This window comes from Anguilla anguilla, chromosome 11 (genome assembly GCF_013347855.1).
Source record: "Anguilla anguilla isolate fAngAng1 chromosome 11, fAngAng1.pri, whole genome shotgun sequence".
NCBI classification, from domain to species: Eukaryota; Metazoa; Chordata; class Actinopteri; order Anguilliformes; family Anguillidae; genus Anguilla; species Anguilla anguilla.
The window spans coordinates 18,446,077-18,463,262 of NC_049211.1; the positions used below are offsets into that span (position 1 = coordinate 18,446,077).

Here is a 17,186-nt window from a genome sequence, read left to right on the forward strand (position 1 = left end):
ATCATTTTCAAGAGAACATTTTAAAGACAGACATGACATGCAGAATTTGACAGAGGACACACTAAGAGACTTTCGATTTTGAAGTCTTAAAGACAACAAGTAGCCAAGAGCAGGAATACGAACATAGGAATACCAACTAAGTGGCATTGTTCATAAGGAGACCAACATTTCGAAAATGGCCAACATTAATCAGATCAATCTTACCCATCGTGTAAGTTCAAATACAATCAAATATTATCAAATGGTGATACCACCATTATCAATAGGTAATACAACCTTGCCTTTTTAATTGGAGAGTTTTTGCTACCTCATATGCAAAAATGCATACCAAAATGTGTAATTCAGAAATATGTCATTATACACGTCGTCAGATTTTTACTATTTTTTGGGTGGGGGGGTGCGGGTGGGTGGAGGGGGGCTCCACCCACCCGCACCCCCCCACCCAAAAAAAAAATCATGATTCTCATCTCCTCTTAAGGCTTGAAATCGCCTGATGTAAGATACAAGTTGGCTGAAAATGAAAGCCTTTGTCTCGACTTTTGCGGTTTTTTAATGAAAAATGTCAGTTACAAAAACAATTCAAATGGACAGGGAAGCTCATACATACGGACATATACATGTATTCAAATTCATCAGGGCTTCTTACTTCTTTGACTGCTCAGGGCTTGGCTAAAGAATGCAAGTGGATTTTGGTGTTAGCTATTGGCTGGTCTGTCTGTGGGGGGCGTGTCTTTAGAGGAAGAGGGGGAATCGGGGGCCGAGGCGGGAACGGGGGCAGAGTCTTGAGTGGGGGCGGCAGGCTCAGTTTCAGGAGGCCCGTCAGTGGATGCGCCCTCCTTCTCGTCCTCCTGGGGGTACAGCTCGGGGTACCTCTGCATGCACTCCTGCATCCCGCGGAACTGGTCCAGGCAGTCCGAGCCCTTCAGCTCCTCCTTGCTGTAGTGGAAGCAGGAGAAGGCTGATTTGAACTGCTCTCCGCAAGGGCCACTGGCCATGCCCCCCAGGCACGGGCAGTTCCAGTTGATATCCCCGCTGGGCAGGATCAGACCTGGGGGAGCGAGAAGTGGTGGGTAGGGTCAACACTCTTTGATTCCCAATTACAGAGAAGACCCCATCCAAACTAGAATGACAAAACCAGGGTGGAGTTGATCAATACTCTTTAAACACCCTGAGCACCTGACCTCCTCAGTATCTCTTTTCCCTCCTCCTGCCCTCTTGGGCCTCCTTCACTCCTCCTTACCGTGCTCCTCATAGGGGTCATCGGGATCTTCAGCTATCAGCTCAGCATTGCTAGGGGCTTCATGATCCTCCTTTGTTACAAAGATAATACGATCTTTACCTGCCACAGGAGACAAAGTAGTTACATTTCATAGGGATCAAGCCACCCTTTCTGTGCTCATAACACAGCTCAAAAGGAAATGTTCTCGCTGTGCTTCCAGATATACATGCTGCTGTGTTAATAAAATTACTTGAATTTTGAATCAGTGATACAGGATAATATGCCAGTATTCAACCCTCTCAAACCTCTAGGCTATCCACAGAGCAATAACAAACACCAAGCATTCCTTCACGAAACCAGTTACTAAATAACTTCAGAGGTTTTTCATTGAAACATTGATTAACAGGCAGCAGCACACAGCTGTGAGAAATATACACACTTTTCCACAATAAATAACAGTGCTCTTCAATATTACTGGCACTCTAGATAAAGATGAGCAAAAAGTATGTATAAAATACACAACATAGTCATCAGCTATGATTTGTGGATGAGCTATGATCTGTGGATATCACCCTTCCATAACTCCTTCATGATAAAATGCTAAATTAAGTTTTATACTGTTATAATGTCTAGTTTAATGTAATATAGCCTTTGACCACCAGAGTTTGCTGTTCTGCTTCAGTGTTCCAACAAAAAAACCAAACTGTTGCAAATTGCTGTCCTGCTTCAAAGAAACACAAAGCTTTTAATATACAATTGCTTTGGAGATGGAACAGAACCTCAAGTTGCAAGATTATATTTCTTATGGCTTATACTTGCGCAATGTGCAAAGGGCACTGTGTATTATTTTTCAGGAGATCTTGTAAACTGAACCTTGGATTAACAGTAGAAATACATTTAAATGTTGGTTTGCCATTTTTAAACAAATCAACAATACCATTTCAAATTCCGATACGAGTGTAATAAAAAATGGTTGGCATTGGGCGCCACCCAGTGGACTGAAAAAGTAATACTGCCTCCATAATCCCTAGAAATGGAACGAAGTTATCTTAGAGCATCTTCCATCAATTCAGATGAGCACAGACATTTCAGTCTGCAGGCACAAGCTGATCTGTGCAGCATCTTTGCTGCAGAGCTGCATTTTATGCACATCTGTCACAGGCAGATTGGTTCAGTGAGGTGATGATCATGCATTAGGCCTACCCTGTGAGGCTAATGATCAGTTAGCACAGGCATGCATCCATACAAAAAGAGTAAATTCTTTATCTGGGTAAGCAACCCAGCAGCACCATCTAATCTTAGTTTTGAATGAAAACTTGGTATTGGTGTTGACAGTAGTAGTAGAATTCAACTGTATTTTTAGGTAGAACGCAGGGGGGCTCAACCAGCATGGATTCAATTTATTCCTAAACTGATAAAACTACGTCTGATGTTCTGATGAGGCAAGCAAGCATTCTGAAACAGCTAGCTACACTAAGAGGGCATGTGCGTACATACTGAGGTCTTTTCACCTCATGTCCATTCATGTACACCTATACCAATACACCTGAGCTGGGACATAAAGCATGCAAGGACAATTCTCTCATTGTGTGGGTCTCTTAGTATTACAGGTAATTTCTCTTTGACAGAATGAGCTATTTTGCATTTTAAGGGTTTAGAATACAGTATTCACTTTAAATGCAGAGGAGCCCAACGGTACATTGGAATTTTAAAAAATACACTAAGTTGCCTAGTATTTCAGGGGAAATTAATAGAGTCTACACTTTTAAATAAAGGAATCATTATCACTGCACACGCCATTTTGACAGAATGAGTCAGCCAGGTTACATTGCATTTTAGATGTTGTACAGGCTTTGTTGATAATGACTCCTTTATTAGTGTAGCTAGCTGTTCTAGAGTGCTTGCTTGCCTCATCAGAACATCAGGTCCAAAATAGAGGTTTGCTCAAATATGATTGCAGCTAACGTCGTTTCACGAGGTGCCTATACGACTGCTGTAAATGTGCCGCTCACGTACTAATGTAGTGAGTAGAGTATTATTATTATAGTTCAGACTATATGACTAAATTAAACAGCTACCTTTGTTACAAAATTATTTTTGCTCGAAGTCAGTTTGTGCTATAATGTTTGCGGATATCCAAATCATATTTTGGAAACACTGAATCGTGGTGAATTCCACCCGGTTGTCAACCGCTGGCTGCTCACGAACGGGGTGTGACACAAAATGCGCAAATCCACGAGAATCAATTATGCATACAACGCTAGTAAATGTATTGATGCGGACAGGCAGGCTACCAGCTTACAGTCGACTAAGTGCATCCGTGTTCCTACACAGGTCCTGCATAACGTTAACTATAGCAAACATTCATGGACACTTGCTCCGTCTTTGTTGGCCGTACAGACACAAGGTCAACATTAACCCTGCCGTTATGTGACTGGATTTGTGCTACAGCTGCAGTCACTCCCTTGCATGTAATAAGTACCAGCTAGTTCAAACACGCTATCTTACAAATGAATGAAACCGTCAAAACTACCTCATTCAGTAGTCTACTGTATTCTGTATTCAAGTCTGTCTGACTACCTATAGCTGACCAATGTAATCATACCTTCTTCTCTGCAATATGACATGTCTGTTGTCGCAGCCGTTTGCTCCGCAAGCCTAGTATATTTATTTTATTACTGTAAATTCGTCCTGGTTTCATAAGGGACAAGCTTTCATTTCTATTACATATCTCACTTAGTGACCTTCAACCTCCTCCCTTTACGTATTCGCGTTTTGTTACGTCAAGACGGAGACAGGTCTTTTTATACGTAGAAGCTATCTTAGCAATGCCTGTTCCTGCAATTGATTTCAATGATCAAAATCCAAATAAAAATACATTTTGGCTTGTGTCTCGCGATACTTGCTTCAGAAAATAAAAAAAATATTCGATCCTACTCCGCCTGTGAAATAACGATTGCAAAATGAGATTAAAAATTCCCTTTTTTGAGATGGCCCTATTTATGGCAGGTCTCAACAAAAACACGTTTTCAAGGTACAGAAATGTGTACAGGCCATGCGGTGAAGCCTAGGAAGTACCGGGCAAAATCGCTTGCTGCCCATTGAATTCAATGTAGAAATGCAAGGTGATTTAAGTAACAAAGAAAACCTCATCGGTCCTTTTTTGTTATCATAAATTATGTGCAGCAGTTTCTGAAACAATGATTGTTTTGGTTCAGAAGTCATGGGAAAATATATAAAATGAGCGTATAAATTTTATTACATAATGCATATTTTTCAATTTGCTTTTCATATGAAACGTGACTGTCGTCAGTCGAGTTTCAAAATACCACTGAGGGTGTTTTATTTTGCCTTCAATAGTGATATCCCCTACTAATTTTAATGGGAGCTCCAATGTTTTGTCCTCAACACGCGCGGTACAGGCTTACTTCCGGGACTTCACAAGTTTAGATTAGCTGAAGGCGTGTTTGCCTGTCTATGCATGTCTGTGATTTACTCACACACACAAAACAGTGTTGTCTTTAATCATTAATGAAACTAGCAAAAACTAGGCTTGCCGTTAAAAGTATTGATAGTAAAATGAGGCCAAGTTACAACAAACAATATAATTTTTTAAAATCTTAGCTGAACAAATTAAATAAGCTCCATTCCAAAGCAATGCTACCCAATGTTTCCTAAATTATTTAGCAAATATAGCCTAACTTGGCCCTGTTTTTCATTTTACCTTCTGAAGAGAAAATGGTCATTCAGACTTTATGTGTGTTATGAAAGTGTCATTATCATTTGTAGTGGAAATAAGTAATTCAACTGTTACACATAAAAACGTTTAAATGACTACACTGTATGTTTATAAGATTGTCTGCATCTAATGCTTTGTGCATATGGAAATTATTATTATTATCAATCATAATTATAATTTATTAATTTGTTTATTATTTAGAAAATTGTGTTTCTAAAGTTTTAAACTTGTAAAGTTTTTAAAAATTTTTTTATTTATTTTTACATTGTAAAATAAATTATACTATGATAGTTATTTGGCTAATCTTTATCTGACCCACAAACACATAGTATATTAATGGGGCAAACATATGTCTGAATAGGTTTGTAAGATTCAATATTTGTTTAATGGGCCTAAATAATGTGTTTAATGTAATAATAGTCTGTTTACATGAGGTCAGAAGGTAAGTTAAGTAAGTTAATTTTCATAAGGGCGGAGCGTATGTGGTCATTGTAGGTATTTCTCTAGGAAACTGAAAAGTACCAAACTCTCGGTGCTGTGTTGGTATGGGGCATGCCCAACCAATGCATAACTACAAGTAAACACAGTTGTCCATTGCATTAATGCTTCATAGTTTAACAAAACAAAGTATCTGCAAAGAAATTACTAAAGTCCTATTACCAAAATCAATAGAAGTGCTCTCAAGTACAATCTATTTATTTGTAAAAGTGAGGTTTGCACTGCCCAGTTGATGGTGATTTGATGGTGTGTTCCAATGGGCTAGTGTTTTAGAGTGCATTAAATGAGGGTGCTAACTGAACTTCACATGCTATCAAGTATCAGCCATATTAAGCAAGAACTTCCCTGTAGCAAAATATAATCAATATTTCGTTCATGTTCTGAAAATCAATAAAACAAATTCTACATTTCATATTAATATAGTGCCACAAGGTGGCACAATTTGCTGTATAATTCCTGAAATGAAATCTTCAAAAAGCTATTTTAACTTGCACAATGTATTTTCATAAAAGGATTTTCATGGATATAAGCATATATATATATATGTCCTTAACAAATTTTAAATATATAGACAACACAGAAATAATACCTAATTTTATTATGAAACAAAACCACCAAATAATTGAGGTTTTGTGTCATGCATAACAAGAGATGTACAGAATTTTGGAGAAAGACAAATTTCTAATTTATGACTTTATGAGACCTTTACTTAGTTTAGCATTGGTACAAATTTGTTCATTTGCAGGACATATTAAAATATTGGATAAACAATGGAAAAAGGAGTTGCCTATTTTTTGTTTTCTGTGTCTCACTTCTGCACTCCTGGCCCGGTAGCCAACTATGTTACTATAAATTTGGAAAAATGTGTGTATCATTATTTAAATGTAACAGTAGGCCTAAATGAATGGCATACTCCATTAGCCTCCTTGCAGTATACAATTTTTGGTGCAGTTATTGGTTTCATCCATACATAAAGAATACAATGCAGATATAGTCACATCCATGAAATCCTGTCCACTGTGTATTTCAGGTCCAAAATGCAATGCTTTTTATATGGCCATTTGTATGTATTCCCTTCAAAGTTTTATTTATTTCATATAACACATACACCTTTAATTAGCTTGCTCAGACTCTTAAAGGTGAGAATCTTGCTTGCAAAATAAAAATATATGCATGAAATTGAGTAGAATATAATGCTGGTTTGTGCCCTCTAGCAGCACAGGGGAGATAAATTGGTTCCTCAGGGTAGGATGTGCAACCCTGTTGCCAGGCAACCAAATGCAAGGTTAATGTAGCTAAGGTGCAAAACACTACATTAGTTTCCAGATGGAGATGGCAACATTCTGCAGTATACAGGGTAGTTATTAAGTGAGCTGCATAAAATATGATTTAACCATGGAAATGACTGGAACTGAGTTAATAGTGCATGCTGGGAATAGCCAGTAGAGGGACAGTTATTGCCTATGCATCTATAGCATGGGATAAACTCAAATGCAGCACCTGCCCCAGCTAGAGATGGACATCATAATACATTTTATTATCTGCATTCATCCAGGACCACTTTCAGATAAGTGCATATTTATGAACCACTGTGGGGTCAAGAAAGAGCATGCAAACAGATGGAATGTATTTGTGGTAAAAAATAAAAAATAAAAATAAAAACTAAGAAAACAATCAAATGAATAAATGAATGGCAAAAGTAGGTTGTGTGTGTGGGTGCATGTGTGCGTGTGTGCTTAACGGCAAAACATTTATACATTATCAATTCTCACATGCATGGCCATGACATTGGCCCCTTTCCACAGTGACACTGATAAAGCTGACACATAGTTCATAGACTTCGTACACAAACAGTATCTTCACTGATGCTTGCTTGTACAAATGCACACATTCAAAAACAAACATACACACATACATAGGGGCATGCACTCAAAATCTCTGCCTTTCACAAAGATTGTTTGTTCCGATTGGTTATGTAACAGTCAGAGGACTGAATATATACATTCTTACTCCACCCCCAGCATGCTCTGTCCAACGCTTTGCTGCCCTTTTTGTTTCCTTTGCCCCTCTGTCCTCTGGTGACATTGCTTGCTTGCTGACGTATGTGATTCCTTCATTCCCTGTCACTCTTTCTTCTTTGTTCTCACAAAATCACTTCTTCCATGAAAGAGGGTCATAGCACCTTGCCTTTTGAACTGTTTTTTTTTTTTTAGGAACTACGCTGCAAATCAGGATTCTTCAACTACTTCCAGGAAATTTTAAAATGATGTTTAACTGCCAAACATTTTACACATACTGCCATAAAAGTACATACAAGATGTGTCAAAACAAAGTAGATGCCTTCTCAAAATATGCACAGCTGGTTAAATATTCAGTGAATAATTGTAGGATTGCTAACGCTGTGCAGATACAGACCTGGATAGGACATCGTTATTCCGAGTTTCTGATGCAGGGTATATATGAATAATGTTTTTTTTATTACTGTGTTTTTTTTTTACTGGTTACAAGCATTTCTCAATACTGAGTTCAGTTTTTCTCTTCTCTTCAATTCTTCTTTTCAATTCTCTGCACCAACAGGTGGGTTGGCCCAACAGTGACAGTTATTTTTTATTTTTTACAATTAGTTACAAGCATTTCTCAATAGCAACTTTAATTTTTCTGAACTCCTTGCAAGGTTAACACTACAGAAGTCTATGTGGACCAAAGTACAAAGGGGCTTTCATTGACAAAAAATGCATTCAGTGAACAGAGCTTTCAAAATTCTTTTTTATGTAAAGATGAACCCAGCAAGATATAGAGACATGGCTGAGAGAGGAAGGAGAAAGGAAGATCAAGAGCTATAGTCTTGGGTGAGAGAGCTCATTTAAGACTACTATGGTAAAAAAAAAACAATATTATTGTCAATGAGCCGAGGGCCACATAGAGTTCCTGGGCTGCCCGTTGAATGGCGCTGCCGTAGATGTTGTTATGTTGTCAATGATGACTCTGAATACCATGGACTCACACAAACAGTTGTGCAATAGAAAGAGGTATACTGAGAACTCTATCAATATAAACATCCTACCACCCCCAGGCCATCTTCAGCCACCCCCACCACATTTTATCTCTTTGGGCTTTATCTCACTCACAGCTGGGGCCTGTAATAGCATCAGACTGTAGAACTACAGCTGTACCTAGGAGATGGAGATTTTTTTGTAAAATGCCCCGGATGGGTTTGTGATGTTTTAGATAATTTGGATAATTCAGTTTGTAGATGATTTTTCCTTTTTTAATTTTGAGTTGATTGCCACTATTTCATAACATGGAGCTTAGAAACCTATACAATTTTTTCTCTGTGTGAACTCTCCAATATGGCCAAATAAATGTTTGAACTGAATATTGTGTAAAAGTCTATTTGACTCTTCTCACCGAACTTGGAGATCTAGAGAATTTCCACCACAATCCCTTTCTTTGGACCTGCATTGCAGGGTGAACAGGCTACAGTGTGTGTTTATTCATTTCTGTACTTCAAGGCTGTTATTTCCATTTTGGACCAACCTAGAGTTTATTGTTTTTTCTCTTTTTATTTACCTGATAATATGTTCCTTTAGCCTATAGACAATATGGACGCCACCAAGATGGCCATAAGCACCAGGGTTTGATATAGACTGGGACAGCTCAGCACACCGCTACTATCATGCACCTCACTATTCAGAGCACCAGTCTGATGTGCTTATAACTGAACTAAAACTCTCAATGCCCCCAGGGGAATGTCAGAGCAGTGCTTCCAGCAGCAGAATTTACTAAGTCATCTGACATGAAAGGGGGGCAGAGGCCAGATCAGGGCACACTGCAGTTGACTTCAAAGAAAGAGGCTCTCTGGGGTGTGTTTATACAGATGACCTGTTACAAAATCACCCCTGTTGTTTTTTTTGGACTCTGTGTGTGTGTGTATGTGTGTCTGTGTCTGTGTATATGTGTGTGTGCGTGTGTGTGTGTGTGTGTGTGCGTGTGTGTGTGTCTGTATGTGAGCATGCGTGGATATGTGTGTGTGTGTGTGTTTGTGTGCATGTACATATGTGTGTTTGTGTATGAGTATAAAAGTGTGAGTTCAAGGCTCCAGCAGTGTTACCATGCAGTAACCAGCAGTAACCACAGCAGTCACAAGACCTGCATGAGGTCCATCTGTGTAAAATGCCCCAAACACTGACTAAACTCAGGAATCAGTAACACAGAGGAACTTTGGAGAAAAGGCGACGCTCTGGCCCTTTTGTAAGCTCAGTAAACTGTAGTTTTATTGCCTTGAATAAGCTGCTTCCTGTTTCTATACTCCCTCTGGGTACGACCCAAACCAGCTGTTGCTGGTTACAAGTTTGGTGCTTCAGACTGTGTTCCTGATGGGAGACGTGAGGTAAACAAACAGCCAGTATTCTCCTGGGGAAGGAAGCATGTCTCGATTAAAGGGCCGCTCTGTACACAAGGGGGACGAGTCATGGCTCTGGGAGAGCCAATCATTTCTCAGGAGGTTTAACCTGTCCTTTATTTCCCTTCACTGGTCATCCAAGAGAACATTGTGTCTCTGACCTCCAGATACATAAACATCTTGTGGATCAATGTCTCTGCTCACCCCTCCCCCACCTCTCTCAGGATCATCATCCTCTAATGAAGAACAACATGGCCCACATGGCAATGTTTCATCAGAGCATTAAATAACCTTTTACACAACCTTACTAAATACACAAATCTTTATCCTTACATTTCCTCCATTCACTAAAAAATGGGAAATACAATAATAGCAAGATCTTTGATATCTGTATGAAATGATCTATTCAGTGCAATAAAGTGTTATAAAATGTAACATTCACTGTACTTAAGCACCTTAGATACACTTACATGTACTCAGAAATACAAACACATGGGTCCAGGGGAATTAAAATGGCTGCTTTATGTTTAGTGCTCTGATTATCATCGGAGTTACTGAGTATGGGTGAGCTGTTAAAATACACAACAACAAAATATGCAGATGACCAGTAGTTCACGCAAAGATCAGGTGACACAACATACAAATGACATATCAGACATATCACATATTCTAGTTACTATCATTGATTACAGCAGATAATGAGAGTAGGTGATGAGAACAGGTGTGTGAGTGTTTGATGTAATAATGTAGAGCTAGAGAATGATTAACATTGTTACAAGAAAGAACAGGGATCATAAAGCGAATGCAACAGGAATTGCGCAATGGAAAGATGTAGGTAACGGAGGAATGATGAAGAGAAGAGTTTGAGGAAAATGTTAGACACCCCAACGAATTCTGTAACAGATGACATGTACTTAACAAATTCCAACAGGAATTAGAGTTGTTTGACTGTGATACTACACTATGCTGTCATATGAACACGGTTTGTCCTGTACATCAGATCACCTGGGCTACTTTCACACCGAGTAAATGCCCATGCAGATTTACCCGCAGGAATGAATCACTAAGTATTTATCACCGAGAGGCACAATACCCCATTTCACAGGAAATCTAGTGTGACATCAGCACTGATTATGCAGGAATAGATGTAATGTGAGATAAAGGAGCAGTGGTGTGATGTCACTGAAAGAAAGCCACTCAGGTATTAGTCATTTGAGATGCAAGGTGAAGTTTCTAAAAGCAGCCAAGTTCAACAAATACCATAAGCTACATCGAGCTCATTGACATCTGGCTCATACACTCCCGCACAAGTACGCTCACACATGAAGCAACATGCATGCAGAGAAATACGCAGATGACTTCTCAGGGATGAAGCGTGGGTGCTGACTTGCAACCTGGTATGACGAAGACACCCAGCTATCTCAAATGGATTAACTGTTTTTCTCCATTGTTTCTTATTTTTAGTGGCAACTAAATATACTGTGCTCTACCGCTATGCTGGCATTGTGATATTTTGGAATTCATCCCAAAATGATTTGGCATTCAGCAAGATCTCCTTTATCAGTTCCAGGACTGCTCACATTTCAGAATGTTCAACATTGAATTCACCTTCATTCTATCCCAAATAACATAAAAAAATATATTTATTTAGAAAACAATGAATTAGTTAGAACTATTCGTCCAGGTTTCATACAAATTAAAAAAAGAAAATTAAAAATACGAACAACTTCCCCTTTCACTGTCAGCAGCTGTCTTCTCATTCCAGTGCTGCTCAAAGTTCAGCTTCCTTTGCACACCTTTTCCTGTTATGAATCTACAATCAGTTCAGGAAATTAGGCTTGTTCCTTAAGTGAGATTTCCACTGAAAAGGGAAAGCCGCTGGAATGGAACCAAGCCAGTGACAGGATCCCATAAATATCTTTAGGGTTTCTGTGTTGTTATTTGTGGTGCCAGATTTACCGTATCTGTTTTGTAGCATAAGAGTGGTCAGAAGACTTTCCCTGTTCCGTTGATAAATGTTCAAGAGGCTGTTGGGTACTTCTCTCTTCAGTCTGCTTGCTCTGACACTGTTACCACCCTATTGCATTAACCCTCTTCAGCCATAGTAAGAGTGTATGTACAGTGGGGGACAAGATATTATTATTTTGATTTTATCACATAAATTATGTCAGTTAAATACTTGAAATTTTAATAACCTTTTTGGTGTTGAGTAGATAGTGGCCATTGGCTTTCTGTCCCAGCAAAACCAACTTCAAAATGAACATTACACAAAAGTTTTTCTTTTCTGCTTTCTCTTTGGTCATTCAGCCCATCCTTATGGACACAACCTCGCTATGCTCGGGGCATTTGAGCCTGTGGCAGGGCACTGTTATATCTATCTCCCTGGCCAGCCGACTGGACTTTCAGGCAAACAGTGCCATCCGAGCCTGTGTTTGCTAAATCAGAAATTCAGGTTAATCTTTAAATGGATTAAAAATAAGTACATTTTAAAAATAACAAAACAAACAAAACTTCCCAGGTGTATTTGTTTAATCCTCAGCAGCTTTTGGCAAATTAACGGAAAATTTGGCAGTTCATTTAAACCCCTATTAAATTTTTTTTTTTTTTTTTTTTTTTTTTTGCCATCTCTGAGTTAATGGTCGTGCTGCTACAGTACAGTACACTTATGACATTTGCTCTGGGCAGTTCGCAAAAGTAAATCTCATGACCTTGAGCCACATGGCAGCATAATGCACTGCCTGTTTTATTCTGCATTTCTCTTCTCTATGTGGAAGTGTAGCAATGCATATACTTTATTCTGTCTGTGAGAAATGGTTACAGTGTTGTTTTTGTATGAAATTACAGCACAGGGTTGCTCATTTTTATTTAATCTTCTTTCATCAGATCACACTTTGATCCTTGACTCAAAGGCTGAATGCTACAGAGCAGCAGATCTCCGTCAGCACAAATCTGTTGCACTTTGCTCAACAAAATGTACAAGGCTGAGCATTCAGTATCACTGCCAACTGAGCCACACGCACACACTCTCTCTCTCTCTCTCTCTCTCTCTCACACACACACACACACACCTGATGAAATTACACCTTTTAAATGCTACATTTCCAGTGTACCTGGCTGTGGCCTCCATATACAGCAGAGGTGGCTTTATGTAATGTAGATGTGTATTTGTATATGTGACTAACTGTCAGATATACAGAACTGTAATTAAGTGAAACAAGCAGGGTAGCACAGCAAAACTTGTCCTATGGGCGAATAACCTACATTCTGAGAATAATCAATATGGTTTGAGATATGTTCCTGGTTCTGTCAAGCCACCTGAACTGTGGTCCAAACTTCAAACTGATAGTCATATCCCTCAGCACTCCACCATTATTAAGTAAACTCATTAACCAGCTGGTCAGGCCATCAATTAGCTGATTACATAATGCTAATCAGGGCACTGGTGCTGGTACGAAGGTTGAAATGACTGAATAGGGACGACAAGCAGCTTTCCATGCAGCCCACAGAGGCGGCCGATAAGCTATTAGCTGATAGTGCTTATTTTTGTGGTGTAGCCCTCTGTGTTTGCCATACATGGATCTGGCTGTTTTGCCTTTAGCTACTGTATGTTGGTGCCCCACTGGTGAGAGCGGCTGTCATGTGCTGTGCAAAGGTTGTTCTCCAGAGGGATGGCGGTCTGTGGAAAACCTGATCATCTTACTGTTAGATGTTGAAATACAAATACAATACAAATGTTATCGCTGCAGCGTTCTTACTGAATCAGGGTACACGTGTGCCTAAAGTGGAGCACAATTTTTGGTGAAATTTTGTATAAACTGAGGTTATATTATAAAAATTTCTAAGTTTATCTGTAAGTGTACGTGCTCGTGCACACACCTGAATTTGCAGTTAGCAATGCAAAGAATCTGATCCTCAGCATGTGATAAAGTCCTCAAATACAATGACGTCAATCCAGTGGAAAGATAAAGTTTTAAGGAACTTTGAGCAATTCATTTCCAGTGACCTAAAGCTCAAGACAAATCTTAAAGCAAGATTGCAGTCTTAGTGAACAAAGTAATGGAACATTTTTAACACTAGCTAGTTTGTTTGCAGTGTGGACTAAATGGTTCATTGGCAAAGATGTAGTGTGAATGACGCATTTGATAGGGCATGGTGTGAATCGTCTGTTGTGGAGTATAATGTCAATATTTTTTAAAAGCATAAATACTGAACTTGCTAGAGTGTACTGTGCATTCGTTGAGTGTAATGAGGATTAAGGGATTAGCTCTAAAGAGTACAGAAAGATATGTAATGTAAAAGCTTGTTTCAGAGGCGCCCATTGAGCAGAAACTTTACATTTAGTGGCTCAGTGGGATTTTTCTCATTAAAAATATTTCAGCAGCAATTTCTCTTTCCATTTTAATAACAAAATGAGGGAGATTGGGTTACAAGTTTTATTTTAGCAAAGAGAATAGAAATCCCTTTATATTGATTATTCTGTTTTATGTTTTTGCAAATAACATTCCCTGTCAATTGGACAAAGGCTAACATACCACATGCAATCAAATTAAAAAGGAATCAGCTGCCAGTATTTGTATCTCATTTAAACTGGCACACATATTAATGTAAAACAGTCATGTTTAGAACAATTATGAAAAATGGTACATGCTCTACCTACTCCATTTGTAGGCCAACACCTGTTACTTGTATAGGTATGTTTCCTTATACACAAATATACAGTGCAGCTATAATTGTATCAGAGTATCTATAATTTCTTTATAAAAAAATAATTTATATTTTGTGCTACAGTCTTTATAATCTGTACACTAATGACACCATCAGAGATTAAGATATGGTAACTGATTATGGTACAGAAATCAAGTCTGCATTATTATGGCAGTGATGAATACAGAAATTGGCCAATAGGATTTTTAAAAATGCAAACAGGTTAAAAGACTCCAGTATATGTTTCCCAACAAAGGCACTGAAACATCTGTTTATTTGGGACACAATGTCTTCTATGTCCTTGTGAAGATGCATTATAAAACTACAGGTGGAATTTCTAGAGTGATAACTGTACTGTCAATAGTATTACTACTACTGCAGCCTCTGCTGCTGCTGCTGCTACTACTACTACAACAACTACTACTACTACTACTACTACTACTACTACTAATAATAATAATAATAATAATAATAATAATAATAATAATAATGCATGTACAGTATTTATCCAATGCCTTACTAGCTACTCAAAGTCACCTTACGGGACTACAAATAACACATACAAACATCACTGTAAGGTACGAATAACACTGTACAAATGATCCCCAATCAGACAGGATTATGCTAATACACTGCACAGGAAAGGATTAACCGCCTACAAGTACAGAGAAGGGGCGGCGGGTTGGGTGGGGGGATTATGTACTGTTCGCATATATGCTAGAGTGAAAAGGTTTGTTTTTATATGCTTCTTACATTGGAATGACTCACCATTATGGACGTGGGGACAGAGTTCTAAAGCATTGGTGCTGTACAAGAGAAAGCTTGATCACCTTGAGTGGAGAGGCTGGATGGTTAAAACCTTCACAGAGGTAAAGCACAGTGAGTGAGCAGGTGACCAGTCCAAGATTACTGTAGGTCACTACGGCAGATTGAGGCCTCCCATGGGACTTAAATAATTGGAGAGATATGATCATGTGATTTTTAATGGGTCAGTATTCAAACTGCTGATTTTGGGTTAACTGAAGTAGTTTGTTGATGGATCTGACAAGAAGGACAGTGAGAATGGGTAAAGGTTACACCAGAGAAGATGTAGCAAAGGCATGTCTGCAATGTAAAATAGGGAGGCCCTGAGTTAGGATATTTTACAGAGATCAAAGATGGCAGTTTATATATTTTATGTGTGGCTGAAATTAGAGAGAGGGGTCAAGGATGATGTCAAGACTTTTCACCTGAGTGGAGGGTAATATAGGGAAGCTGTCAAGAGGAATGACAAGACTTGAAGTTTTGGATATCATGCCTAACTTTTGTTCAACACATATTAGCAAGAGAAATGTCAACACTACTAACAAAAAAGCTCATCATTGGAATTTAAGAGAGATTGAGCGTGCACTAAGGATTAAGACAAAAATAAAAATTTAGGGATTGTACTGTGATTACGATTTATCCTGAGTAATCCTGATTTCATTTCCCCTGCTCTTTTCTCACAAATGACAAATACCCATAACATCCCTGCAGCTGCCAGAGCTGGGTCAATCCACAGGGTTATGCGATGAAAGCTGTCTGGCTCAAGGACGGACAGACTGCTAAAATCCTCAAAGGCTTATGACAGGAAGCACTAATACAGGCTGATGAGTGGGAGAAAAGGCAAGAGATAAGAAAAATGATGAAAAACAACCATTGATGCACTACATGATTGAATCCATTGTTGCACCATGAGTTCCACAAGCCTGCATAACTGATAGTGCATACAATAGGTGGATTATTGGTGATTACTCATGGGAACATTTAATATGCCTTGATAATAATCAGATGAGTGCTGTAGTGTACCAGGACAGTTACAGTTCCTGAATGTAGGTCAGTTACTGGCAAGGGTAGCTCACCCCTTAAAGGCTTTAAACAGCTATCCGAAGTGGATTATTTGCATTCATTTGCGTTTTTTATGGTGACATTTTCAATTAGTCTGGTCACACAATATACCATTTGAAAGTGTCACGATTCTATCTTTATAAACTATTATTATTTTTGTCTGTTTCACAGTTATAAATATGCTGAAAGTATTGTGTAGCCTACATATGAATGCCATTATCTTCAGTTATTATTATTCAGTAGGATTATAAATAAAGAGTAGGCCTGATTTTGAATAATAAATGTGGTGTATGAAACTGTGGGACATGTTTGATGGGGGTGGGGTATTTGGTGAAAACTTCAATCAATAAACCTCAATCAATGGATTAGTAATCAATTAGCTAACATAGTTATTTAGTTATTTTCTACAATCTTCCAGACCTGTTGCTGCCAGTGGGAAAGGGAGAGCAAGGAGAGGGAGGTGGAGATGGGGGAGAAGTGGGTAGAGTGACAGGCAGGGAGAAAGTGACCTCATTTTCTGCTAACTTCTCCAAATGGCATTTTTTGAAACCCGCCTAGACATAATTTCAGTGCATAACTTAACAATGCAGAATGCTCATTTTAGTGGTATTGTTCTCAAATTTGAACCAGGATTTTTCCAGTGCTATGGCTGTGGCATCATTGGCTCCACAAGCATCTGTATCCATCAAAAAATAATATTTTACGTAAGAAAAACTTTCACTTCCACTATGCTTGCGCTTCTGTTACTTTTTTTCAGA

General features: G+C 38.7%; 1 protein-coding gene across 1 annotated transcript; it reads right to left on the reverse strand.

Moving 5' to 3' along the window:
* Positions 1-442: 442 nt before the first annotated feature.
* On the reverse strand, positions 443-3,978 carry chchd4b (coiled-coil-helix-coiled-coil-helix domain containing 4b). Its single transcript, XM_035381195.1, has 3 exons — positions 3,825-3,978; positions 1,241-1,339; positions 443-1,048 (listed from the first exon to the last, which is right to left on the reverse strand). The coding sequence occupies exons 1-3, from the start codon at positions 3,844-3,846 to the stop codon at positions 696-698; spliced, it is 474 nt and encodes a 157-aa protein (XP_035237086.1). The 5' UTR covers positions 3,847-3,978; the 3' UTR covers positions 443-695.
* Positions 3,979-17,186: the final 13,208 nt, after the last annotated feature.